The 27,341-nt window shown below is 47.7% G+C and overlaps 1 protein-coding gene across 2 annotated transcripts in view; it reads left to right on the top strand.

Annotated features, from left to right (window-relative positions):
- Positions 1-27,341, top strand: part of calb2a (calbindin 2a) — a 110,564-nt gene that overhangs the window by 37,664 nt on the left and 45,559 nt on the right. For both annotated transcript variants that reach the window (XM_038807139.1, XM_038807138.1), the window contains exon 5: positions 14,704-14,760. In XM_038807139.1, coding sequence (XP_038663067.1) covers positions 14,704-14,760 — 57 coding nt within the window. The remainder of the gene's footprint in view (positions 1-14,703; positions 14,761-27,341) is intronic.

Raw genomic sequence — 27,341 nt, 5'->3', positions numbered from 1 at the left:
TCTTCCCTCTATCCAGTACATAAAGCAATAAATCAAAATCAAATTACACGAGAAGAGAGGAAAGAAAAAAAATTAAAACACCAATACCCTTTTCTTCCCGAACATCGCAACTTAACTCACAGAATTACAAGACCAAAATTTTAAACAAGACAAAGCTAAACATAGAACCATTTTTCTCACCTCCCCGCCACCCTGTCCTTTCCCCCAAACTCAGACCACCACAGTTTGTGTTTAAAAGTCATTACACCAGATTGCCAGGTTCTACCCCTCCCCCTTTGACCGATTCTTATCAGTCACATCACCTTCAAAGAGAATCAAACAAAATAGAAGAAGCTTCAAGCAGCTTATTCAAAATTATGCAAGCAAGAATCAACCATCTTTGTTACAGAGAATAAATCAAAATTAAATTACACAAGACGAGAGAAAAAAGAGAGAAAAACATTTATTTAAAAAAAATAAAACACCCAAGCCGTATTCCCAAACATTGCAACTTAACTTACAGAATTAAAAGACTGAATTTTAAACAAGACAAAGCAGAACACAGAACCATTTTTCTCTCCTCGCCGCCACTCGGAGTTTGTTTTAACAATACCTGCAACCACCACCGTCTGGAAGGACAAGGGCACAAGGCTCTTGGGAACATCATCCCACACCATCCTGACTTAGACACATATCACTGTTCCTTCACTGGGTCACAATCCTGGAACTCCCTCCCTAGCAGCATTATGGGTGTACTTACCTCATATACAAACATACAAATTAAGAGCAGGAGTAGGCCACTCGGCCCCTCCAGCCTGCTCTGCTAGTCAATAGGATCATGGCTGCAGTGTTTTAAAGCAGCTCATCGCCACTTTTAGACATAGAACAGTACAGCACAGAACAGGCCCTTCGGCCCTCGATGTTGTGCCGAGCAATGATCACCCTACTCAAGCCAACGTATCCACCCTATACCTATATCATTCCTCTCCTATGTAAAGAAGTATAGAAATGGAGAGCCATTTTGGGGTGATGTTTCCCACATTAGGTTGGGTGCGGGATGGGATTGGAAGGGCCGGGGTGGAGGTCTGGAGAAAAGCAACTGGGGGGTGCAGGTAGGATGGGTAGAGGGGGTGGGATGGTGGGTTTTGGGGACAGGGCCTTCAGGTGGGAATCGCTATGCTAGTAAGAAATGCTAGTGAATAGAAGTGAAGTGGGGATGGGGCTGCAGTGGTTGGATGGTGTGGGAGGTGGAGGGGAGAGGTAGGAGGGGATTGTGGGGGAGAAGGCAACAGGGCAGTTATGGAGAGTGAGTTTGGTTATGGATGTGTTGGGGAACCACCTTGGGTGGGCCCGATTCAGAGTGGGGATGGGGGAGCAGAGCCTAAGGGTGATGATGGTGGACTCTCGGAGGGAGGGGAGGTGGAAGCCTCCGGTGAGAATCGTGACATGGAATGTCTGCGGCTAAATGGGCCGGTTTAGGGGTCCCGGGTGTTCGTGCACTTGAAATGTTTGAGAGCAGGCGTGATTTTCCAGCTGGAGGCACACCTTCACATGAAAGATCAGATTAGTTTTTTTTTAAATTTAGAGTGCTCAATTAATTTTTTCCAATTAAGAGGCAATTTAGCGTGGCCAATCCACCTACCCTGCTGCACATCTTTGGGTTAGACACGGGGAGAATGTGCAAACTCCACACGGATAGTGACCCAGGGCTGGGATCGAACCTGGGACCTTGGCGCCGTGAGGCAGCAGTGCTAACCACCGTGCCACCCTGCTGCCCCAAAAGATCAGATGAGGTTAAGGAAGGGGTGAGTGGGGCAAGTGTTCCACTCGGGGTTTGGCTCGAAGTCGAGGGGATCACCGTACTGTTGTGCAGGTGGTTTGTGATCGTGCGTGAGGTGCGAGTGTGGACTCCAGTGGTGTTGGTGAATGTGCATGCATCTAATTGGGATGTTGCTGGATTCATTAAGAGGCTATTGGGAGCGATCCCAGATTTGGACTCTCACCAGCTGATTATGGGGGATGTTTTAATTGTGTCCTTAAAGGGGCGGGATTCCCTGCGAACAGGCAGGGCACGCCACTCCGGCACCAACGTGTGGCGTGAACCACTCCGGCATCGGGCTGCCCCGAAGGTGCGGAACTCTCTGCACCTTCAGGGGCTTGGCCGGCGCCAGAGTGTTTGGCGACGCACAAGCTGGCGTGGATGGACTTGTCGCCACGCCAATCGGCGCTGTAGGGCCTCCGCCGGCTGCCGTGAGTTGGCGCATGCGCAGGAGCGCCAGCGGTGCTGGCGTCATCCTATCGCATGCGCAAGGGGGTTCTTCTCCGCACCAGCCGTGGCGGAGATTGACAGCGGCCTCGACAGTTGCGGAGGGAAAGAGTGCCCCCACGGCACTCCCGATCGTGGGCCAGGCCATCGTGGGGGCAACCCCTGGGGCCAGATCTCCCTGCACTCCCCCGAGGACTCTGCAGGCTGCCCGTGGAGCCAGGTCCCACCAGTAAGGACCTGTTGTGATTTACACCGGCGGTACCGGCCGAAAACGGCGGCAACTCAGCCCATCGCAGGCCGGAGAATCGCCGGGGTGGGACGGCGCGGCACGATTTGTGCCCCCGCCAAAACCCCGGTGCCAGAGAATTCGGCAGCCGGCGAAGGGCGGGTTTCACGCTGCCCGCCCAAGGATACTGGGTTACGGGGAGGCGTGGGCTTAGGTCAGGTGCTCTTTCAAAAGAGTTGGTACAGATCCGATGGACCGAATGGCCTCCTTCTACATTGTAAATTCTATGATAACTATTCACCCATTATTCTACAAAGAGGAGCAGCACGGTAGCATAGTGATTAGCACAACTAGGGCAGCACGGTAGCATGGTGGTTAGCATAAATGCTTCACAGCTCCAGGGTCCCAGGTTCAGTTCCCGGCTGGGTCACTGTCTGTGCGGAGTCTGCACGTCCTCCCCGTGTGTGCATGGGTTTCCTCCGGGTGCTCCGGTTTCCTCCCACAGTCCAAAGATGTGCGGGTTAGGTGGATTGGCCATGCTAAATTGGCCGTAGTGTCCTTAAAAGTAAGGTTAAGGGGGGGAGGGGGGGGGGGGTTGTTGGGTTACGGGTATAGGGTGGATACGTGGGGTTGAGTAGGGTGATCATTGCTCGGCACAACATCGAGGGCCGAAGAGCCTGTTCTGTGCTGTACTGTTCTATGTTCTAACTGCTTCACAGCTCCAGGGTCCCAGGTTCGATTCCGTGCTCGGGTCACTGTCTGTGCGGAGTCTGCACATCCTCCCCGTGTGTGCGTGGGTTTTCTCCGGGGCTCCGGTTTCCTCTCACAGTCCAAAGATGTGCAGGTTAGGTGGACTGGCCATGTTAAATTGCCCTTAGTGTCCAAAATTGCCCTCAGTGTTGGGTGGGGTTACTGGGTTATGGGGATAGGGTGGAGGTGTGGACCTTGGGTAGGGTGCTCTTCCCAAGAGCCGGTGCAGACTCGATGGGCCGAATGACCTCCTTCTGCACTGTAAATTCTATGAATGTGTTCTATGAAAGAAGGAGCCAGAAAAGGGGGTGAAGCAAGAAGAAAAACTAGAAAAAGGATGAAGGGGAAATACAGAAATAAGAATGAGGGAGAGAGAGAACATGGGATGAGAGCGATAATCAGGAAAGAGGAAGACTAAGCAAAAACGGGGGGAAATGAGGCTGATTTAGCTCAGTGGGCTAGACAGCTAGTTTGTAATGCAGGCCAGCAGCTCAGGTTCAATTCCCGTACCAGCTTACCCAAACAGGCGCCGGAATGTGGTGACTAGGGGCTTTTCACAGTAACATCATACTTGTGACAATAAAAGATTATTATAATAAAAGGAGGGAGAGATAGACTGTGAAAAGGAGGGAGAAGAGAGTATGTAGAACCAGATAAGGCGAGGGAATGAAAATAAAAGACAACAAAAAGAAAGTAAACAGGATAAATCAGAAAAAGGAAGAAGTGAGATCCGAGGAATGAAGAAGAAAATCAATAATAGAGAGAGAGAGAGAGAAATAATAATAATCTTTATTATTGTCACAAGTAGGCTTACATTAACACTGCAATGAAGTTACTGTGAAAAGCCCCGAGACACCAGGGGACTGTTTGGGTACACTGAAGGAGAATTCAGAATGTCCAATTCACCTAACAGCACGTCTTTCGGGACTTGTGGGAGGAAACCGGAGCACCCGGAGGAAACCTACACAGACACGGGGAGAATGTGCAGACTCCGCACGGACAGTGACCCAGCGGGGATTCGAACCTGGGACCCTGGCGCTGTGAAGCAACAGTGCTAACCACAGTGCTACCGTGCCAGAAAAAGGTGTGAACCAAGAAAGAGGGGAGTGTGTTAGTGAGACAAAAAGAGGGAAGTGGAATGTAAAGAAGGCAGAGTAGTTGAGAGAGAAGTGGAGTAACAAACAGCAAAATAATTCGGGTGGTGGGGAGGAGGTGGTGGTAAGAATGGTTATCTTAACCCTTGTAAACCAATGGGCTTCACAATGGCAGCTCTCTGAGGCGGTTTGAAAGAAGAGTCACGGAGAGATGCTGGGTGGGAAAGGCTACTGATATCTGCCCCAAGAAGAGAGGAGTAGATCTGACTGATAATGAACGTACAATACTAGTCCCAAAGGAAACAGGAACTGAAGCTGATGCCAGCATTGGATTGCGGAAACCATCTCAGAGAGCAGAGCTGCCATTGTGAAGCCCATGTCGGATCCGGTAAATCCTCATGGATTTATCAGAATGATGTTATAACATTCTTTTAGTTGTACAGCATGAACAGGATAGAGTGATGAACTGCCAGGGTATTGGTGACATTGAGAAACACTCACATCAGCAATCATTGTATTGTAATCACAAAGAGTCCCGGGATGGTTTGGGATAGAGTACTTTAATCCAAAGTAAAGAAAAGCCGCAGAGCGGCAGAGAGTACGATTCGTGCAGAAGGAGCCCGTTCGGCCCATCGAGTCTGTACCGACCATCTGAAAGAGCACCCTACCTAGGCCCACTCCCCCGCCCTATCCCGGTAACCCCATCTAACCTTTGGACACTAAGGAGCAATTTAATGTGGCCAATCCATCTAGCCTGCACATCTTTGGATTGTGGGAGGAAACCGATCCAGACACGGGAAGAAAGTGCAAACTCCACACAAACAGTCACCCAAAGCCGGAATTGAAAACGGGTCCCTGGTGCTGTGAGGCAGCAGTGCTAACCACTGCCCCTTTTATCAGGAGAAATTAACTAACCCGCCTCCAGCCCTCAGCGGGGGAGCTCGTATTCCATGAGCCCCACAGGGAGATCAATCGGGTCGTCCCCGTGGGGGTTACAACACATTGGAAACTGTCTTTGTAGTTCCTCCTGGTGATCAGCAAGGTGGATGCAGAGGTGTCCCAGGTACTGCCCTGACTTATTGACCTGGTACATGCAGCACCAGGAATACTGCAATACTGGGATTGTGACATTGGGTGAGCCTTATTGCTGCAGTCTAGTGCAGTAGAACCATCACTTCAGTATCTAAAACAGAGGATTGGGCGCCAGGCTGTCAGCCCTGTGTCACCCTGAGCTCCCAGTCACCTCGGTGAGAAGGTTAAAGTCACCCACCCACCAGACACTTTGAGGACACAACCTATGCTGACACTTAGATGGAACACTGTGAGAGAGCTGCTGTCTTTTTCGAGGAAACATGAATCCAAAACCCAATCTGGCGGAGGTAAAGGTTCCCATGAGTCCACTGAAAATAGATTAGGGCAGTTCTCCTGCTGTCCAATCCAACATTAATCCCTCAACCTCCAAACAGAAAGATCATCTGATCATTTATCATGTTGCTGTTTGTGGGTTTTGCTGCCACAGTACAACATGTGAGCACACCTCAAAACTATTGCAAAACCTCTTTGGGACGTGCCAAACTTGCGAACGGCGCTATATAAATGCAGGTTTGCTCTTTTTACCAGTTGATCCATCACTTATGTCCAGACACAGCTTTGCACCAAGATTTTCTTTTCTCTTTGTGTTTGCCTATTGTTTCTTAGCCATCACTAACCCCCCCCCCCCCCCCCCCCCCCCACACACACACACACACACACACACATACACACACACTTTTGAGCAATGGCATGAAACCTGTGGCCTGGGGAGCCACATGTGGCCTATTAGAGTTCTGAGTGTGGTCTACAAGACATTTTGACCGTTGCTCACTCGCAGTGTCATCACATTCCACTGATTTCCGCCTTGTAGTTTTTTTTCCCCTCCCGGTTTGCCTGAAGTGATTCGCAAGACAAGGTCAAGTAAAGTAAGGTGCGTGCTGATTGCTCACAACATTGACTGTGGGAGCCGGGCGCTCCCTATGTGTCCAAAGTATAAACATTTATTTTGTTTTCACCATTTGAAGTTGATGAAAATTCTAATAATATGTAAATGATAAAGTATTTTCTATAACTCGTGATGAAATATTCGGCGTGTGTTTGATGTAATGAATCTTATTCATGGGGGCCATAGTTGGTGAACAAGCCCAATTTCAATATGGTAGCCCAGCGAGGTGAAGGAGGGTTACTCCTGTGGCCCACTCACCAGCCTAGCCGGCCCACCACTGCGTAGAGCTTTTCCAAAGACCATCAGAGCTTCCATCATTCAATTGTGACGGGCAACTTCACTCTTTCCCATCCCTTTCATTTATGGATAAGATACTGCTGTCACTGAGTACACCAAGATAAACCAGCAGCGGAAGCTGCGTATCACTGCAACAATGAACTGCCCTTGGAAACCAGATGCTATTAGTACGCTGCTTGATGTGCCTCAGTACAAAGGTTGTTTCTCGTATTTATAAACTACACACCAAACAAAATATCGAGCTGAATCTGGTCAAAAAGGAAATTTAAGGCAGGAATAAAGAAGAAGCTGTACATGTCAATAATGCTCCATGTTTAAAGTAATTTCCTGCGTCGAATTGTGCAGGTAACAAACTTGGATTCATCCATTCTACAGTATGAATGGAAAGGGCTTCTTACTGGGATCCCGTAAAGAACACTGCTGACCTCTAGTGGAAGGGGGAATAATTGCTCAGTGCTCTGCCGAATTTAAGAACCTGTCTGCTCTGTAAAACAATATGAATGGTCTTTCTCTGCTAATCGACGATCTGATTGCATCTCTCAGGCACTTTCCCCCACTCTTGTTCCCCACCTCACCGCTGTCCACCCCTTTGCCACTACCTCCTCACTCCCATTATAATCTTGCCCTTTACCTCCTTGTTCAATTCATCCGATCCCCCCCTTCCTTTTGTTCCACCATCATTCAGCTACCCCCCCGCCTCCCCCAGAGGACTGAGGGGCCAGACGTCCAATATGGTAGTTTTCTCCTCTCTGCATCCTTTTACCTTTCCTCCCTCTCAGTCTCCCTCGGGAGTAAGTAAATTCAACTCAAATTAAAATGAAGGGGGAAAAATACCTTTTCTTCCCTAGTTCTCATTGTGTTTTTGATTCTATCTCTGCCTTAGTGTCAGAGGTGTTAGATAGTCTCTATAATGATCTCAGTTCCACACATGCAAGCCATTTCCATGGATCTTTTCTAACTAGTAATTTGGAGGGTGTTAGCTGACTTCAAAATGAAACTGGTATGTTTTTTAATTGAAGTAACATTTAATAAAGAAAGCACCCACCCCATCTCCCTCTCCCTGCCCCACTCTCTCAGCTGATCACTTTCAGGATTTCACTCTGTCTCTTCTCTCCCCGCCACTACCCATCCACAACCCCGCCTATAAACTCAAAATCAAAAGCTACCTCAGGTGTTTTTTGAAAGAATTACTAACTTCAATAAAGCTTTAGAAATCTGCTGTCTTTTTCAAAATCATTTGAAAAGAAGCTACCAATCAGAAAGTGCTGGAAGGAAAAGAAAAAATATCTTTTCAACACAACCGACTGAATAGTACCGAATCTGACAGAGGGAGGCCATTCAGCCATCACCCCTCTGCTGGCTCTTTGAAAAGCTGTCCAATTTAGTTCATCCCATAATCCTGCAAATTAGTTCTCTTCAAATACATGCTCGCTTGCTGTTTGAAAGTTGTGATGGCCTCTTATTCCACCGCCCTTTCGTGTAATGCATTTCAGATGATAACAACCTGTGTGGAAAAAATATTCTTCTCTATCTCCCTTTAGTTCATTTTTGTCAATTATTCTAAATCTATGACCTCTTGCTGCCAAGCCGTTTGCCAGAGGAGAGTTTCTCCCTACCTGCTGTCTGCTCTCAGAGCCATGAATGCCTCTATTATGTCTTCCTTTAACCTTCTCTGCTCTAAGGCGAACAATATCAGCGATTCCAATCTCTCCATGTACCCTCCTTCATCCTACTAATATCCTGGTAAACCTCTTGGGAAATTCAGTATATTGCATATGCTCAGATGGCGCAATCCAAATTCAACTCACATAGCACTGGGCAAAAATATTTAGTGGTAAAGTGAGTTTAGAAGAAGGGGAATATCTAAACCAGGACACATTGATATAAATTGGTTCCCATTTTAGTCTTTTTGCAGTACGGAACTTGAGTATTACTGAAAAAAACACATGCAGTCGATGCTTTTAATCTGGCACTCATCAGGACAATTTGCAAGCATATCAGATGTAAAGAGAACAACAATCTCTACTTCATGAGAAGAGAGTACTAATTGTGGCTTCTGATTCGGAGAGATGTTGCCGTGGGGAATATACCAGTTGACTGATGACTGACAGTTAACTGCCAAACTATCTTTAAATTCAAACCAGGGAGATTAACTCTGGTCAAGGTATTGCACTTTTTTCAGCAATGCTCAAGTTCCCATACTGTCCTAATTTTTATACTGCTGTTATAAATTCCATACTTATAATAGAAGCTTCCTAAATAAACTTGTTAAACAAAATAACATCCGCCCTCTAGTAGTGGCATGGCAGCACCTCCACTGAGGGAGCAGCGGCATTTAAGTATGATGGGCTTCCTCCTCCGGGTACCAAGCCCTAAGAGGACACTGGTGATCATAACCTTCCAATGGATTGGTCCATGATAACTCTTGGTAAAGTACTGCAGTGGTTTGCCATTGCCCTCTGTGGTAAACTCACTTATACCACTTGCCACCAGGTGTATTAGAAGGATTTACAGGCCGATAATCAACTTGTTTGGCACATTATGAATTTTCTTCCCTTGGCCATCAAACCCTGAAGTGGGACTTCAACCCAGAGGTAGGGACACCACCACTGTGCTGCAGGACCTCCCTCTGTGACAAGCTTACATAGACAATACCATTATAAATAAGAAAGTAAAAATTTCTACTGACAATGTTGACAGGTGATTTGCACGGATGTCGTATTTCAACATATCTCATTTGTAAAATTTGATTTGTTCGTCATGGCACATTCGCCTTACTTGGGTGTCACGATATCTCCGGGTGGCACCTATTATTGAGTGAATGGCTCCTCACAATCATGCTGCTGCACCTCTTATCACTGGACACAGTTCCAGTTCCTCATCCTCAACACCATTATCCCAGAGAGGTCCAGAACCATCGCAGCTCCAGGACAAGTAAAAGGAAGACTTGCATTTGCAAAGCACATTTCATAACCACACGAAGCCCCAGTGTTTTACGGCCAAATAAGTACTTTTGAAGCGTCACCACTATTGTAATGTAGGGAACACTGCTACCAATTTATGCATATCTTCCTAACAGTACTGTGGGTATACCTACATCACACAGACTGCAGCGGTTGAAGAGACAGCTCATTACCACCTTCTCAAGAGCAATTAGAGATTGGCAACAAATGCTGGTTGAGCCAGCGACACCCACACCCCAAGAACATTTTTTTTTAAAAGCGAACTCCCACAAGGACAATGTGACACTGACCAAATAATGGCCAGAATTCTCCGGCTGTTGTGTTTCACATTTCCCGCTGGCAGCACACCCCAGCCCACAGGTTTCCCATTGGCTTCAATTGGAAATCGCATTCTAATTGAAAAGAAGCAGGAGTGTGGAATCCCACCATCAGCGAACGGCGCGCTGCCAAGAAACACGCGGCGGGAGGACCAGAGAATCCAGCCCAACATATTTTTGGGATGATGATTGACGGATAAATATTGGACAGGACACCAAGAAATAGCCCCCCACCCCAGCTCTTGTAGGAACAGCCCCTATCATTCAGTTAGACCCTCAGACTGAAGGGATGATCCTTTAAAACAGAAATGAGGAGGAATTTCTTCGGCTAGAGGGTGGTGAATCTGTGGAACCCTTTGCCGCAGGTGGCTGTGGAGGCAAAATCACGGAGTGCCTTTAGGGCAGACATAGATAGGTTCTTGATTATAGGTGGACCAGGGGTTATGGAGAGAATGCAGGAGAATGGGGATGAGAAAAATATCAGCCATGATTGAATGGTGGAGCAGACTCGATGGGCCGAGTGGCCTAATTCTGCTCCTGAGTCTTATGGTCTTATGGTTGCTCATCCACCTCTTATCCCTTTTTTAACCATTATCTCCATATCGCTTGGTGTCACTAGTATCCAGAAATCTATTGATTTCTGTCTTGAACGTGCTCAATGTCTGAGACCGTACACAGCCCTCTGGGATAGCGAATTCCAAAAATTTACCCGCCCCCCTGAGTGAAGAAATTTCTTCTCATTTCAGTCCTAAATGGTCTGGCCCTTATTCTCAGACTGTGTCCCCTGGTTCTCGACTCATCAATGGTGCCTCAAAATGGTGCAATGGAATCTTTTGCATCCACCTGTTGGGCAAACAGGGCCTGAGTTTAATGTCTCATCTGAAAGACAGCACCTCTGACAGTGCAGCACTCCCTCATGATTGCACTGGAGTGTCAGCCTGGGCTATGTACTCAAGCATCGAGAGTGTAGCTTGAACCTTCTGTCTTCAAGGGCACGAGCGCTGCATATTGCCATGGGTGGCACCTGTCTAGATAGAATTTTGAGAAGGAGAAGCGTTGAAAGAAACGGAGAGTGAGTAAGAGAGCTGGATTAAAATTGAATTCTGAGGTGCAGAGGGATCTAGGTATTCCAGTGCATGTGTCACAAAATGTTAATAAGCAGGAACAGTAAGTAATTAAGAAGACTGATGGAATGGTATCCTTTATCACGAGAGGAATTGAGCATAAAAGTAAGGTTGTAATGCTTCAGTTATACAGGGTATTGGTGAGACCTCACCTTGAATACTGTGTGGGGTTTTAGTCTCCTTATTTAAGGAAGGATGTAAATGTGTTGGAGGCGGTTCAGAGGAGGTTTACTAGATTGATGCCGGGAATGAGCTGGTTGGCTTCTGAAGAAAGGCTGTACAGACTGGGTTTGTTTCCACTGGAGTTTAGAAGAGTAATAAAAATAATGATCTTTATTAGTGTCACAAGTAGGCTTACATTAACACTGCAAGAGTGAGGGGTGACTTGATTAAAGTGCATAAAATCCTGAACAATCGGGACAAAATGGATGTGAAAAGGATGTTTCCTCTTGTGGGTCAGTCCAGAACTAGGGCGCACTGTTTTAAGAGTAGAAGTCACCCTTTTAGGACAGAGGTGAGGAGAATTTCTTTTTCGGGTTGTGTGACTTTGAAACTCTTTGCTTCAGAAGCTGGTGGAAGCGAGATCACTGAATATTTTTAAGGTGGAGGTAGATAGATTCTTGTTAAGCAAGGGAATGAAAGCTTATTGGGGTAGATGGGAATGTGGAATTCGAAACACAAAACAGATCGGCCATGATCTTATTGAATGGCGGTGCAGGCTCAAGGGGCTGAATGCCCTACTCCTGCTCCTGTTCCGTGTGTTCGTCGGTGGCTCATGGAGAAAACCTCAACATCGAGTTGATGGGCCAAAAAACTGGAAGTTGGAGCACATTCTGGGGAAGGTTGGACCTGTACAGACAGGACAGTTTGCACCTGAACCAGAGGGGCACTAATATGCTGGGAGGGAAATTTGCTACGGCTCTTCAGGGGGGGTTTAAAGTAATTTGTCAGAGGGATGGGAAAGCTGTAGTCCAGAAGCCAGTGTTTAGAGTAGTGAGGTACTGAGGAGGGTATCACGGTCGCAGGAGTGTACCGGCAGACAAGAAGGTGGGTTGAAGTGTGTCTACTTCAATGCAAGGAGCATCCGGAATAAGGTAGGTGAACTTGGAACGCGGATTTGGACTTGGGACTACGATGTTGTGGCCATTACGGAGACATGGGGTGGGATTCTCCCCACCCGGCGGGGCGGGGGGTCCCGGCGTAGCGGAGTGGCGCCAACCACGCCGGCGTCGGGCCTCCCCAAAGGTGCGGAATTCTCCGCACCTTTGGGGGCCAAGCCCTCACATTGAGGGGCTAGGCCCGCGCCGGAGCGGTTGGCACCAGGTCGACTGGCGCCAAAACAGGCACAACGGCCTTTGACGCCTGCCGCCCAGCACCAGGGCTGGCCGAAAGGCCTTCGCCAGTTCGCGCATGCGCCGGTGCGTCAGCTGCTGCTGACGTCACCATCGGCGCATACGCGCTGGGGGATTCTCTTCCGCCTCCGCCATGGTGGAGGCGGCGGAAGAAAAAGAGTGCCCCCACGGCAATGGCCCGCCCACCGATCGGTGGGCCCCGATCGCGGGCCTGGCCACCGTGGGGGCACCCCCCCGGGGTCCGATCGCCCCACGCCCCCCCCGGGGGCCCGCTCGCGCCGGCGCTCCCGCCGCCACCAGAGGTGGTTCAAACCTCGGCGGCAGGCGAGGCCTCCCAGCGGTGGGACTTTGGCCCATCACAGGCCGGAGAATCGCCACAGGGGGCGCGATTCCCGCCCCCGCCAATTCCCGGGTGGCGGAGAATTTATGCCACGGCGGGGGCGGGATTTTCGGCGGCCCCGGGCAATTCTCCGACCCTGCGGGGGGTCGGAGAATTTTGCCCATGGTTAGAACAGGGATGGGAATGGTTGTTGGAAGTTCCGGGGTATAGATGTTTCAGTAAGAGTAGGGAAGGTGGTAAAAGAGGTGGAGGAGTAGCATTGTTAATCAAGGATAGGCTGCAGAAAGGCAGTTTGAGGGGGATCTGCCTACTGAGGTAATATGGGCTGAAGTTAGAAATAGGAAAGGAGCGATCACGTTGTTAGGAGTTGTAAGACCCCCAAATAGTAATAGAGATGTGGAGGAAGAATTGCAAAACAGATTATGGATAGGTGTGGAGGTCTCAGGATAGTTGTCATGGGTGACTTTAACTTTCCAAATATTGATTGAAACTTCTATTGATCAAACAGTTCGGATGGGGCAGTTTTTGTACAGTGTGTGCTGGAGGGTTTCCTGACACAATATCCAAGTGTTAGAATTGTTTGTGGGAGAGCACTTTGGAGATAGTGATCACAATTCCGTGTCTTTCACTATTGCAATGGAGAGGGATAGGGCCATACGGCAGGGCAAGGTTTATAATTGGGGGAGGGGTAATTATGATGCGATTAGGCAAGAATTAGGGAGCATAAGATGGGAACAGAAACTGTCAAGGAAAGGCACAAATGAAAAGTGGAGCTTGTTCAAGGAACAAATACTGTGTGTCCTTGATAGGTATGTCCCTGTCAGGCAGGGAGGAAATGGCCGTGTGAGGGAACCATGGTTCACAAACGAGGTTGAATGTCTTGTCAAGAGGAAAAAGGAAGCATATGTAAGGATGAGAAAACAAGATACAGTTGGGTGGCTTGAGGGTTACAAGGTAGCAAGGAATGAGCTAAAAAAGGGCTTAGGGGAGCTAGGAGAGGGCATGAGAAGTCCTTGGCGGGTCGGATCAAGGAAAACCCCAAGGCTTTTTACTCTTATGCGAGAAATAAAAGAATGACCAGGGTGAGGTTAGGACCAGTCAAGGACAGTAGTGGGAACTTGTGCATGGAGTCAGAAGAGATAGGAGAGGCGTTGAATGAATACTTTTCTTCGGTGTTCACCAAGGAGAGGGGCCATGTTTTTGAGGATGAGAGTGTGATACAGGCGAGTAGGCTGGAGGAGGTAGATGTTCTGAAGGAGGATGTATTAACAATTTTTAAAAACCTTAGAACATAGAACATAGAATAGTACAGCACAGAACAGGCCCTTCGGCCCTCAATGTTGTGCCGAGCCATGGTCACCCTACTCAAACCCACGTATCCACCCTATACCCGTAACCCAACAACCCCCCCCCTTAACCTTACTTTTATTAGGACACTACGGGCAATTTAGCATGGCCAATCCACCTAACCCGCACATCTTTGGACTGTGGGAGGAAACCGGAGCACCCGGAGGAAACCCACGCACACAGGGGGAGGACGTGCAGACTCCACATAGACAGTGACCCAGCCGGGAGTCGAACCTGGGACCCTGGAGCTGTGAAGCATTTATGCTAACCACCATGCTACCCTGCTGCCCCTCGAGTCGACAAGTCCCCTGGGTCAGATGGGATATATCCTAGAATTATTTGGGAGGCAAGGGATGAGATTGCAGAGCCTTTGGCTTTGATCTTTGGGTCCTCACAGTCCACGGGGATAGTGCCAGAGGACTGGAGAGTGGCGAATGTTGTTCCTCTGTTGAAGAAAGGGAATAAGTGTGTCGATGAAGGTAGAGCAGTTGATGTCGTATACATGGATTTTAGTAAAGCGTTTGATAAGGTTCCCCATAGTCAGCTCATGAAGGGCCTGTACTGTTCTATGTTCTATGTTACTTTGCTGGAATGTTCCCCGATCCTCTGACTAAATAACTCCGTCAGCACGGTCTCCAGTTATCCCAAACCATATCTTTTTGTTTTACAGACCTGGAGGAAATATGACGCAGACTGCAGTGGATACATCGAAGCAAATGAACTGAAGGTGCCTACAAATTTTGTAATATTGTAGTAAATCAAATCAGAGAGCATGCCTTTACTCACATTAGGCTTAATATAAAAATCTATAGTCTGTTTCTCTTGAAATGTTTTATATTCAGAAGTTCAAATTCTCATTTAATATCCAAGTACCCTTATTGGTTTGGAAAGAATAACTTGCTTTTATTTCCCACTGTGTCACAACCCAGAGACAATTCCAAGTGCTTTGAAGGGATAGATTTTCACTTTCACCTTCTGCGTGGTAGATGTTCCAGCACATTAATCACCTTCCTATTATAGACCCTGATGAATTGTCATTCCGTCAATTTTAGAATTGATTATGTTGTGGACAGCTTTCTCCCTCCGGGGTCCTATCTATCATTGATTCTGTTCATCATAGTGTGTGATTAAAGAGTACTGGACAAGCAGCTTGCATTGTGAGTTTAAATCCAACAACGACTTTGTGTATTTAGTTGAATAAATCCGGTTGTAGTATTATGGGCTAGAACTTAGAACATACAGTGCAGAAGGAGGCCATTCGGCCCATCGCGTCTGCACCAACCCACTTAAGCCCTCACTTCCACCCTATCCCCGTAACACAATGACCCCTCCTACCTTTTCGGTCACTAAGGGCAATTTATCATGGCCAATCCACCTAACCTGCATGTCTTTGGACTGTGGGAGGAAACCGGAGCACCCGGAGGAAACCCACGCAGACACGGGGAGAACGTGCAGACTCCGCACAGAAAGTGACCCAGCTGAGAATCGAACCTGGAACCCTGGCGCTGTGAAGCCACAGTGCTAATCACTTGTGCTACCGTGCTGTCCGTGCGAGCAAAAGGAGATAATTATGAAACATGTCACATGGTTGTGAAAACCCAACTGTAACACTGATGTCCTTCATAATAATAATCTTCATTGTCACAAGTAGGCTTACATTAGCACTGCAATGAGATTACTGTGAAAGTCCCCTAGGCACCACATTCGGCACCTGTTCGGGTACACTGAGGGAGAATTCAGAATGCCCAATTCACCTAACAGCACAGCTTTCAGGCCTTGTCGGAGGAAACCAGAGGAAACCAACGCAGACACGGAAAGAACGTGCAGACTCCGCACAGTGATCCAAGCCAGGAATCAAACCTGAGATCCTGGCGCTGTGAAGCAACAGTGCTAACCACTGTGCTACCATGCTGCTCCTGAGGAAGGAGCAGTCCTCCAAAAGCTCATGTTTGAAACAAACCTGGTGGAGTTTAACTTGGTGTTGTAAGACTTCCTACTGTGCTCACCCCAGTCCAATGCCGGCATCTCCACATCATGCTGCTCAATGAGAGGGTAACCTGCCACCCCTACCCAATTGGCCCAACTATGACTCCAATCTTAGATGATATGGTGGACTCCCAATGCCCTCAGTCATGGCCTAGCAAACTCGAAACAAGAAAAAAACCTCTGCAGCAGACTGCTTCCCAGATTCATTCCCGAAATAAAGAAGTCCACTCAGCTCATTCCCAACACAAGACACCCCAACCTTGCGAAACTGAACTGGCAAATCATAAGTCCCCTATTGATACCCAAGTGAGGCAAGGAGTGTGTCAATATTGAAAAGAAAACTTGTTCTGTGAGATCAATGGATATTGAGGTGATATGATTGCTGGCCGGATAGCTTGTTGAGATTGCCACTGAATATCTTTGTGAGATAATCTGTGATTGGATTGTTGCTCGTTCTGGGTGAGTGTGCTTAACACTCAATTTGGCTCTGTTTCGTCACTTAGCTTTGGAGTCGCCAGGTAAGATACCGCCACAAGTTTCAAGGTCAAGTTCAAAGCAATAAAACCATACACCAATTAGTAAGTTCAAACAAGACACGTTTATTATATTACAGTAATCTACTAATCATGCATATAACTATAAGACTAGGCTAATCCTACCACTAATAGGCCAAATACTTATCTGGATAAGGGGACTGCCGAATCAGGGAACAACAGCTTCGAGCTTTGTCCAGGGTCCGCAGGCTTCCAGTGGTTATGGTCTAAAGGGGTCAGGAGTGTCTATTCCCGTAGCGTGCGTTGTGACTTACTTGCTGGCGGCTTCTGCCCAAACCTCTCCTGCACAAGGTTCTTCTGCTGCAACGGTGTTCTGCTGGGAGGGCTAGTTGGTCAAGGAGAGGCTGACAGAGAGAGCGAGCTGGGGTCGGGGTCTCTGCTTTATACTCCTCTCAGGGTCTTGTGCCCACCTGGGCGGACCCTCTATACTCTTGTAATCGATTGGGTCTCTTCCCAATCGATTGATTCGAATTCCCCAATAGCGGGGCAGTTGCTCGATCACTGGGGCGGTTCTTGGGGCTCATTGTTTTGGGCTTCTTTGGCGCCGAAAAGTCTGGCCTTCCATCCAATGTATTGACTAGTGCTAACTTGTGTCTTTGTGCCTGGGGATCGCCTGGTATCGCCTCATTAATATGCTAACTGTTTCTTTTCATAGCGCTGTCTGGTTTCAGCAACAGCCAAACTGGTTTCTGTAGCAGTCCAAATATACAAGCACTCTGCAAGCTGCTTGCTTTTTACAACATGTCCAATTTTCCCTGCATTCCTTGCAATCTTCCATTTTGTGTTTGGGCAGTGGTCACCCCAGGTGGCTACAGGATAGCTTGGTGATATGGTCCCTGATTGGATAGCTTGATCAGATGATCCTTGATTGAATGTTTTGGTGAGCTGGTCCCTGATTGATATTTTGATAGATTAGTCCTCACTGGTGTGGTGATCGTAGAGTTCACTAGATGCAATACAACTGAGCAAACACTAGAGGGAGCACGGGAGTTCTATAAATACACCGGGACAGGAAGTGAGGACACACTTCACGGAAGGCAGAACTGAAAGCAGGACAGACACACAAGCAGGCAGCATTTGAGGTAGCCGTAAGTTAAGCTCTGAAGAGAGAACAAATTCACAATAAAGCATCTTCTCCACATTTGAGACTACGAGCTTTATTAAGACACGAGGAACAACACAACTGGCCCAAAGGTTGTGTGTGGAATTAAGATGGCAGGCAGTAAACACAAATTTGACTCAGTCTAGAGTTTTCCTTCTAATAGTATACATTACAAAGTTTTAGGAGGTGTCAGTATTGGAACTATTTCATATTCATCAGAATGTTTTCTGTGCAGATGCAAAGAAAATTCCTCTTTTGTGACTGACTGGGTAGGAACTCAGAATGAGGAGTGGCTGGATAAAGTCAAGAAGATAATCTCTCAAGAGCCAGTATTAAATCATGTTGACCTCAATAAGGAGGTATAGGTGTTGTACCTGGAAGAGGATTGTGAGCATATCCTTTTAAAGACAATTCAAAATTCCAATTAAATGATTTGTTCAATTGTTAAAGTGCTCCCAGAGGTTTATAAGATTGGAGAATTTTAAGTGGTAGATCATAGAGACGAAAATTGCTTACAAACCCATTGATGCCATTTTGAAGCAGTCTCTAAATGCTGCCAGACTAACTAGAGAATAGGGGGCGGGATTCTCTGATCCTGAGGCTAAATGTTGTCGCCGTTGTAAAAGCCGTCACGATTCACAACGGCAGCAACAGGCCCCTAGGAGCAGCGTTCCTGAGCCCTACAGGGGGTCAGCACGGCACTGGAGCGACTCAGGTAGCTCTAGTCAAACAGGCGCCGCAGGTCTGCACATGTGCGCTACGACCAGCGCGAACTCGCGCATGTGCGCTAGCTCCCTTCTCCACGCTGGCCCCGAAGCAACATGGCATAGAGCTACACGGGCCCGGCGCGGAGGAAAAGAGGCCTCCAAAAGGAGAAGCCAGCCTGCCGATCGATAGGCCCCGAACGTGGGCCAGGCCACAAGTGGCACCCCCGCGAGGTTCCGCCGGGTAAGACCACTCATGAATGGTGCCGGCGGGACTCGGGCTATCTTGGCGGCCACTCTGCCCATCCCGCGCGGAGAACCGCTGGGGGGGGGGGCTGCGTAGAGTGGCCCCCGACCGGCACTGTGCCGACGCGCCGGTGCTGATTCTCCGGTGACTAGAGAATCGGCGGACCGATGTCAGGGCAGCATTGCATGAATTGCGCCAGGCCCCGGGCAGCACGGTAGCACAAGTGGATAGCACAGTAGCTTCACAGTGCCAGGGTCCCAGGTTCGATTCCCCGCTGGGTCACTGTCTGTGCGGAGTCTGCACGTTCTCCCCGTGTCTGCGTGGGTTTCCTCCGGGTGCTCCGGTTTCCTCCCACAGTCCAAAGACGTGCAGGTTAGGTGGATTGGCAATGCTAAATTGCCCTGAGTGTCCAATAAGGTTCGGAGGAGTTATTGGGTTACGGGGATGGTGTTTAAGTGAGGGCTTAAGTGGGTCGGTGCAGACTCGATGGGCCGAATGGCCTCCTTCTGCACTTTATGTTCTAATCCCGCTCAGGGTTCTAGCAGCAAAAATATTGGTTTGGTGCTTTTACGAGTGGGGCAAACTCCCTTTCTTACTGGCATGTTGGACAGAGAGCATCTGACATGAGCAGAAAGTCCGACATTGAGAAAGTCATGCCAACTGACCCAGCTTCTGAAATTGAGAAAGAGACAGCAATACTTATCCCTCTCTGGAGATGGAATGGCCAAGCACTTTCCTACATTAGATCAAAACCTGAGACCGTTGGAGATGATGGTAAACCAAGGTTTCAAACAAGGGTTAGTGATACCGCAGAATATTGTTCATTTCAACATTACAGGAGAGCTGATAGAACTGTCATTCCAGGGGGATTAAGTCTTTCTGACCCTTTATGAAAGAACAAAAGAAAGCAAGAATTAACGGGGGGCGGAAATAAAAGACTTGCATTTATATAGCACCTTTCAGCATCCAAGCAGGTCCCAAAGCATTTTAAAGCCAATGAAGTGCTTTTTCAGTGTAGTCACAGCTGTGATGTAGGAAACACTGCAGCCAATTTGCACACAGCAAGATCCCATCAACAACAATGAGATAATAACCAGATGATCAGTTTTAGTGATTCAGATTCAGGGCTAAATTGGCCAGGGCACCAGCAATGACTCCTTTGCTGTTCCTCTGAATTGTATGTACTAGGGGATCTTTTACGCCCACTTATGAGGGCAGGCGCGGCTTCAGGTTAACCACTTACTCAATAGACGAGAAAAAAGATGTAGTACAGAGATCATTCGAGCCGCATCAGCATCCCCCTGGGTGTCCTAGAAGAGCTGGAGCAGTGATTGACTGACCTCTGAATAAGGACACTGCAATGCATGGTGACAATGTCAAACTAAAGAGAAAAAGATGTGCAGGTTAGGTGGATTGGCCATGCTAAATTGCCCATTAGTGTTAAAAAGATGTGAAGATTAGGTTGGTTATGGGGAAAGGGTGGGGAGTACGCCTAGGTGGTGTGCTCTTTTGGAAGGTCAGTGTAGACTTGATGGGCTGAATGGCCTCAGTCTGCAGTGTAGGGATTCTATGTTCTATGTGCAGGTTAAATGGATTGGCCATGATCAAAATGTGGGTATACAAGGATGAGGCGGGGGAGTGGGCCGAGGAAGAGTGCTCTTTTGGAGGGTCAGTGCAGATTCAATGGGCTGAATGGCCTGCTTCTGCATAGTAGCGACTCTATGGATTCGAACAGGACAACCCATTTGACATCAAATTCTAGAAAGCCCCTTGTGAGATAAACATTGCATGTTGCTTTAAAGTGGATGGGTTATCTCATCCATACCAACTATTTTTTTTTTAAATAATTTTTATTGAAAAATTTTGAGTTTACACAACAACATCAAACCATACTAAAATACCAACGATAACAGTAATAACAACAATCATAAACCTTCGCCCCTCCTCAATGAACAACCCAACATATTGACAACAACTTAAGTTAACCCAGTGTTGTTACATAACCGTAGCAAAAAACTATATAGAAACTATAGTTAGGAACACCCCCCCTTCCCCCCCCCCTCCTCTCTCTCTCTCTCTCTCTCTCTCTCCCGCCCCCCCCCCCCCCCCCCCGGTTGCTGCTGGTATTGACCAAGATACCTATCCTTGAACCAGGAAGTCCAGAAAAGACTGCCACCGTTTATAGAACCCTTGTACTGATCCTCTCAGGGCAAATTTAACCCTTTCCAACTTTATAAATCCCGCCATGTCACTGATCCAGGTCTCCACACTTGGGGGTCTCGCATCCTTCCACTGTAGCAAGATCCTCAGCCGGGCTACTAGGGACGCAAAGGCCAAAACAACGGCCTCTTTCGCCTCCTGCACTCCCGGCTCCACCGCAACTCCAAAAATCGCGAGCCCCCACCCTGGTTTGACCCTGGATCCAACCACCCTCGACACCGTCCCCGCCACCCCCTTCCAGAATTCTTCCAGTGCCGGACATGCCCAGGACATATGGGCATGATTCGCTGGACTCCCCGAACATCTGGTGCACCTGTCCTCACCCCCAAAGAACCTACTCATCCTAGTCCCGGACATGTGGGCCCGGTGCAGCACCTTAAATTGGATGAGGTTAAGCCTCGCACATGAAGAGGAAAAGTTGACTCTCTCCAAGGCATCTGCCCAAGTCCCGTCCTCTCTCTGCTCCCCAAGTTCCCCCTCCCATTTAGCCTTCAGCTCCTCCACTGACAACTCCTCCACCTCCTGCATTACCTTATAGATGTCAGACACCTTCCCCTCTCCGACGCACACCCCCGCAAGCACTCTGTCCATCGTCCCCTGCGAGGGCAGCAAAGGGAATCCCTCTACCTGTCGCCTAACAAACACCTTTACCTGCAAGTATCTGAATATGTTCCCTTGGGGAAGCCCAAATTTATCTTCCAGTTCCCCCAGGCCCGCAAACCTCCCGCCAATAAACAGGTCCCTCAATTTACTGATGCCCACCCTTTGCCACCCCCTGAATCCCCCATCCTTGTTCCCCGGGATGAACCGATGATTGCCACCCAGTGGAGCCTCCATCGAGCCCCCTGTTTCCCCCCTATGCCGTCTCCACTGTCCCCAGATTCTTAGGGTCGCTGCCACCACCGGGCTCGTGGTAAACCTCTTAGGGGAGAGCGGCAGCGGCGACGTTACCATGGCACCCAGGCTCATACCTCTACATGACGCCATCTCCATTCTTTTCCACGCTGCCCCTCCCCCCTCCATCACCCATTTACGCACCATTGACACATTGGCCGCCCAATTGTACCCCAAAAGGTTGGGCAGCGCCAGCCCGCCTCTATCCCTCCCTCGCTCCAGGAAAACCCTCTTCACTCTCGGAGTCCCATGTGCCCACACAAAGCTCATGATACTGCTAGTCAGGGGCAGCACGGTGGCCTAGTGGTTAGCACAACCGCCTCACGGCGCTGAGGTCCCAGGTTCGATCCTGGCTCTGGGTCACTGTCCGTGTGGAGTTTGCACATTCTCCCCGTGTCTGCGTGGGTTTCGCCCCCACAACCCAAAAATGTGCAGAGTAGGTGGATTGGCCACGCTAAATTGCCCCTTAATTGGAAAAAATAATTGGGTAATCTAAATTTATATTAAAAAAAATGATACTGCTAGTCACTCTCCTAAAGAAGGCCCTGGGGATAAAGATGGGCAGGCACTGAAAGAGGAACAAGAACCTCGGAAGCACCATCATTTTGACGGACTGCACCCTCCCCGCCAACGACAGGTGCAACATGTCCCACCTCTTGAACTCCTCCTCCATTTGATCTACAAGTCTGGTGAAATTATGTTTGTGAAGAGTCCCCCAGTCCCTGGCCACCTGCACCCCAGGTACCTAAAACTCTCCCCTGCCCACCTAAGCGAGAGCCTACCAATCCCTTCCTCCTGGTCTCCAGTGTGCACCACAAACACCTCACTCTTGCCTAAATTTAGTTTATAACCTGAAAAGGTCCCAAACTCAGCTAGCAGCTCCATCACCCCCGGCATCCCTCCCACCGGGTCTGCCACATACAGTAACAGGTCATCGGCATACAACGACACCCTATGTTCCTCCCCACCTCGCACTAAACCTCTCCACCTCTCTGAATCCCTCAACGCCATCGCCAGCGGCTCGATTGCCAATGCAAACAACAAGGGGGACAGGGGGCAACCCTGCCTGATATGTATACCAACTATTGCTCTGACCTTCTAGAAGTTGAAATGAAGTTTATAAAACGAGATGAAAGTTTGTTTTACTTGCCACGGCATTCTAATGTCACATCAAACGATAGGCCAGCAGTTAACACAAGGATCTCCCAGGACTGTGAGTTAAATCATGTCACCAGCTCATCAAATAAAATCACAAGATAAGGGAGGAAATGCTATAAAAATTCCAAAAATCTCTCTAGGGAAAAGACATGAGGCTTTCTTTAAATGTACCCTCCCTTCTCAATTGGTGCAATAGACTGAATGAGAAACCAGAGAGCTTATAACTTTAAAACTGTTGCAGAAAAATCTCGATTTGCCTCCCTTTTCTAAAATCCAACTCCTAAAGCTGAGGTTACTGCTGTCCTTGTCCTTCTAAGTGGTAGCTTGAGTGTTGTCAAGGTTTATGCATAGTGCAGTGTAAGTTCAGCCACTGGCTCAACAAGGAATAAGGCTGTGGCCAATGCTCAAAACACAGCCAGAAATGAATCTGTGACAACTTGAAACACTATCGCAACACACCATTCTCTCTAACGGAGCTGACAATGAAATAACAATGATTTTATACCCAGTGTTTGTGATTAATTGAGCTGTTTATACTGATGGGGAGATGTTAAATTGACCAATAAGTTTTACTATTTCCAAGAATCTGTGAATTGGCCAGCTTGATAGAGGTCTTCCAGGTTGTGATAAGGCTACTAGTGATAGATCATTTCCATTGTTTGGTGACAATGATAGAAAAAACAGAAATTTAAGCGCTTTGCAGAGAGGATTAAAGGGAAGCTTAGAAGACCATGTTTATTTAAGTTATTTTTAATGATGCCATGATGTTCCTCGTGGGCAGTTTTTTGCAGCAATGTCTAGGAAATTAATCTTTCATTCCTGGAGCCCAGAATGATCAGGGAGGGTTACCAATCCTAATTCCTACATTCTAACAGTGACTGTACTGTGCAAGCATTTCATTGGTTATGAGGTACTTTGGGACATCTCAGGTCTGTGTAAGGCACTGAATGAGCACAAGGTTTTCTTGCTTTCTGTTGTGTCAACATAAGGTTCTGTTCCGGTGAGTATTCTAAGTGACTGTTCTACTCCAGTAAACCATTGCTGAAGCAAGAATTGTGTTTCCAACTGTTTTTAAATGTATTCCCAGAGGTTTCATCAGATGACTTCCCCCCCCCCAACGTTCCAGCCATTAGTTAGCCACCGTCCACCCTTGTGATGGACGGTCTCCCAACAGCAATTGGAAAGCAAAAAGACTCATTACCCAATTGGTGATGCTTGACTGTCAGCCTAGCCCTCACCCATTTTCAATATTTCTATTGATAAAGAGAAATATTCAAAGTAAATGACCAGGACCGATATTCTCTGGTCCTGGCCGATGCGCAGCCTCGCCCACGCGTTTCTGAGCGGAGGGGGGGGGGTTTCAATTCCCATTGACAGAGATGGGAGCAGAGAATCCCGCTGCCGGTGACTGATGCACTGCCTCCCGCCATCGCGAAACACGCTGCTAGAAGGCCGGAAAATCCAACTCCAAAGAAAACAATCTATATGAATGTCCTGATGAGTTTTCTTCAAGATGACACACAGCAGTGTCCTGGAGTTTGATCTTCAATTCCTGGCAACTCCAGGCTGATCCTGGAGAGGTAACAGCCCGAAAGAGGGGCCAAAACAAGATCTAATTGACTGGAAAAAAAAAACTAAGGATTAGGGAAAGAAATTAGGGATTAAACAGTTAGTTCATGAAAATCTTCTTAGTCCCTGACGACGATCGGCTGCTCTCCCCTTTGAGAGAGAGCTAACTGGTGGTGATTTAACCTGAGGGTCACCACATCTCAGGCAAGGGACAAGGTTGAGAAAGTGGGGCCTTCATGAATAACATCAGCTGGTACGGGGAATTGAACCCGCGCTGCTGGCCTTGCTCTGCACACTATATCTGTCAACTATATATTAGCAACTCTCTGTCAAGACAGAAATGTGCCTATTTAATAACTATTGTAAATTATCTAGATATTTTTCATTGATCACATCTTCACCTTCCCAAATGAAGCACCATTTAGCTCAGTTGGTGGGACAGCTGGTTTAAGATACAGATTGAGGCCTTCAGTCTAGGCTTTCAGTTTGAGGTTTCTGCTTTCAGTATATATATGGGGCAGCAGGGTAGCATGGTGGTTAGCATAAATGCTTCACAGCTCCAGGGTCCCAGGTTCGATTCCCGGCTGGGTCACTGTCTGTGTGGAGTCTGCATGTCCTCCCCCTGTGTGCGTGGGTTTCCTCCGGGTGCTCCGGTTTCCTCCCACAGTCCAAAGATGTGCGGGTTAGGTGGATTGGCCATGCTAAATTGCCCGTAGTGTCCTAATAAATGTAAGGTTAAGGAGGGGGTTGTTGGGTTATGGGTATAGGGTGGATATGTGGGTTTGAGTAGGGTGATCATGGCTCGGCACAACATTGAGGGCCGAAGGGCCTGTTCTGTGCTGTACTGTTCTATGTTCTATGTTCTATAATGGGTTTCACTGTAGATTAATCCAGGTTCTCTGTAAGTTCAGAAATACAGCAGCAATGCAGCTTTCCTGGAAAAAGAGAGTGGAGACTCACAACTTCTTCTCTGAGCACGCAGGAGCCAACTGTCCTTTCCTTGATGCTCTGAAAATAATCCCACTTGGGTAGTGTTGGGTAGCACTGTTGCTTCACAGCCCCAGGATTCCAGGTTTGACTCCCACTGGGGTCACTGTCTGTGTGGAATCTGTATGTTGCCCCGTGTCTTTCTTCCGGGTGCTCCGGTTTCCTCCCACAAGTCCCGAAAGAAGTGTTGTTAGGTGAATTTGACATTCTGAATTCTCCCTCTGTGTACCCGAACAGACGCCGGAGTGTGGTGACAAGGGGCTTTTCACAGTAACTTCATTGCAATGTTAATGTAAGCCTACTTGAGACAATAATAAAGAGTATTTATTTATTTATTATGTAGTATCCAATCATTGCCTGTCATCAGGTAGAATACAGCATTTTGCCAATTCATTGGCACCAGCGAACCAATCAAACTGAATCCTTCTGATCTCTCAGCCAAAAACTGAATTTTGCTGTCCGAAAGCTAGCACAGTGTACTATTTTGTAACTTTTGAGTTCCTCACTTCCTCTGCTCGACTTAAAAATATATGTCCATTAAACATTTATGGATCAAAAATGATAATGGCAAAATAAAAGGCATGGGAAACATGCCAAGCCCCTTAAGAATCCGATATGTTTAATGAGATCACCTCTCATTCTTCTAAATTCCAATGAGTGGAGTCCCAACCTGTATAGCCTTTGCTCATCAAACAATCCCTCCATATCGGGGATCATCCTAGTAAACTTTCTTTGAATTGCCTGCAATGAAATAATATATTTCAGTAAATAAGGGAATCAAAACTGCTCACAGTACTTCAGATGTGGTTTCATCAGTACCTTTGACAGTTTCAGCAAGACTACCTGACTCTTATATTCCAACCCCCTTGAAATAAGGGCCAACATTCTGTTAGCCTTCCTGATTACCTACTGCACCTGTGTGCTAGCTTTCTGTGTTTCTTGTCCAAGTACACCCAAGTCCCTTTGTGTTGCAGCTTTCTGCAGTTTTTCTCCCTTCCAAAATGAACAACTTCACATTTTCCGACATTATACTCCATTTGCCAACTTTTTGCCCACTTAACCTATCAATATCTCTTTGCAAATTGTTTGTATCCCCCTCGCAACTTGCCTGTCCGCCTATTTTTGTGTCATCTGCAAATTGGGTTACCTTCCTCCAAATTATTAATATATATTGTAAACAGTTGCGATCCCTGCACCGATCCCTGTGGAACACCACTGGTTACAGATCACCAACCTGAAAAAGAACTCCTAGCCACACTCGCTGCTTCCTGCCCAGCCAATTCTCTATCCATGCCAATATACTACATCCAACATCATGGGCTCTTATCTTATAACAATCTTTTGTGAGGTACCATTTTGAACGCCTTACGGAAGTCCAAATACACCACACCTACTGGTTCCCCTCTATCAACTCTGGTTGAGACTTCCTTGAAAATCTCTAATAAACTAGTCAGACATGATTTCCCTTTCATGAAGCCATGCTGACTGCTTGATTACAACCAAAGCATCCATCATCTCTGTAGCTACTTCTTTTAGGATCCGAGGATGCAAGTTATCAGGACCAGGGGACTTGTCTGCCTTTAGCCCAATTGGTTTGTCTAATACAACTTCTCTAGGGATGGTGATGGTGTTCAATTCTTCATCTGCATTCTTTAGTATTAATAGGATGTTCAAAGTTTCTTCCACTATCAAGACTGGTGCAAATTTGGTTAGCACTGCTGCCTCACGGGACCGAGGACCCAAGTTCAATCCCAGCCCCAGGTCACAGTCCGTGTGGAGTTTGCACATTCTCCCATTCTCCCCTTGTCTGCGTGGGTCTCGCCCCCACAACCCAAAGATGTGCAGGTAGGTGGATTGGCCACGCTAAATTGCCCCTTAATTGGAAAT

This window comes from Scyliorhinus canicula, chromosome 9 (assembly GCF_902713615.1).
Source record: "Scyliorhinus canicula chromosome 9, sScyCan1.1, whole genome shotgun sequence".
Taxonomy (NCBI): Eukaryota; Metazoa; Chordata; class Chondrichthyes; order Carcharhiniformes; family Scyliorhinidae; genus Scyliorhinus; species Scyliorhinus canicula.
This window is presented reverse-complemented; position numbering and strand designations above follow the sequence as displayed.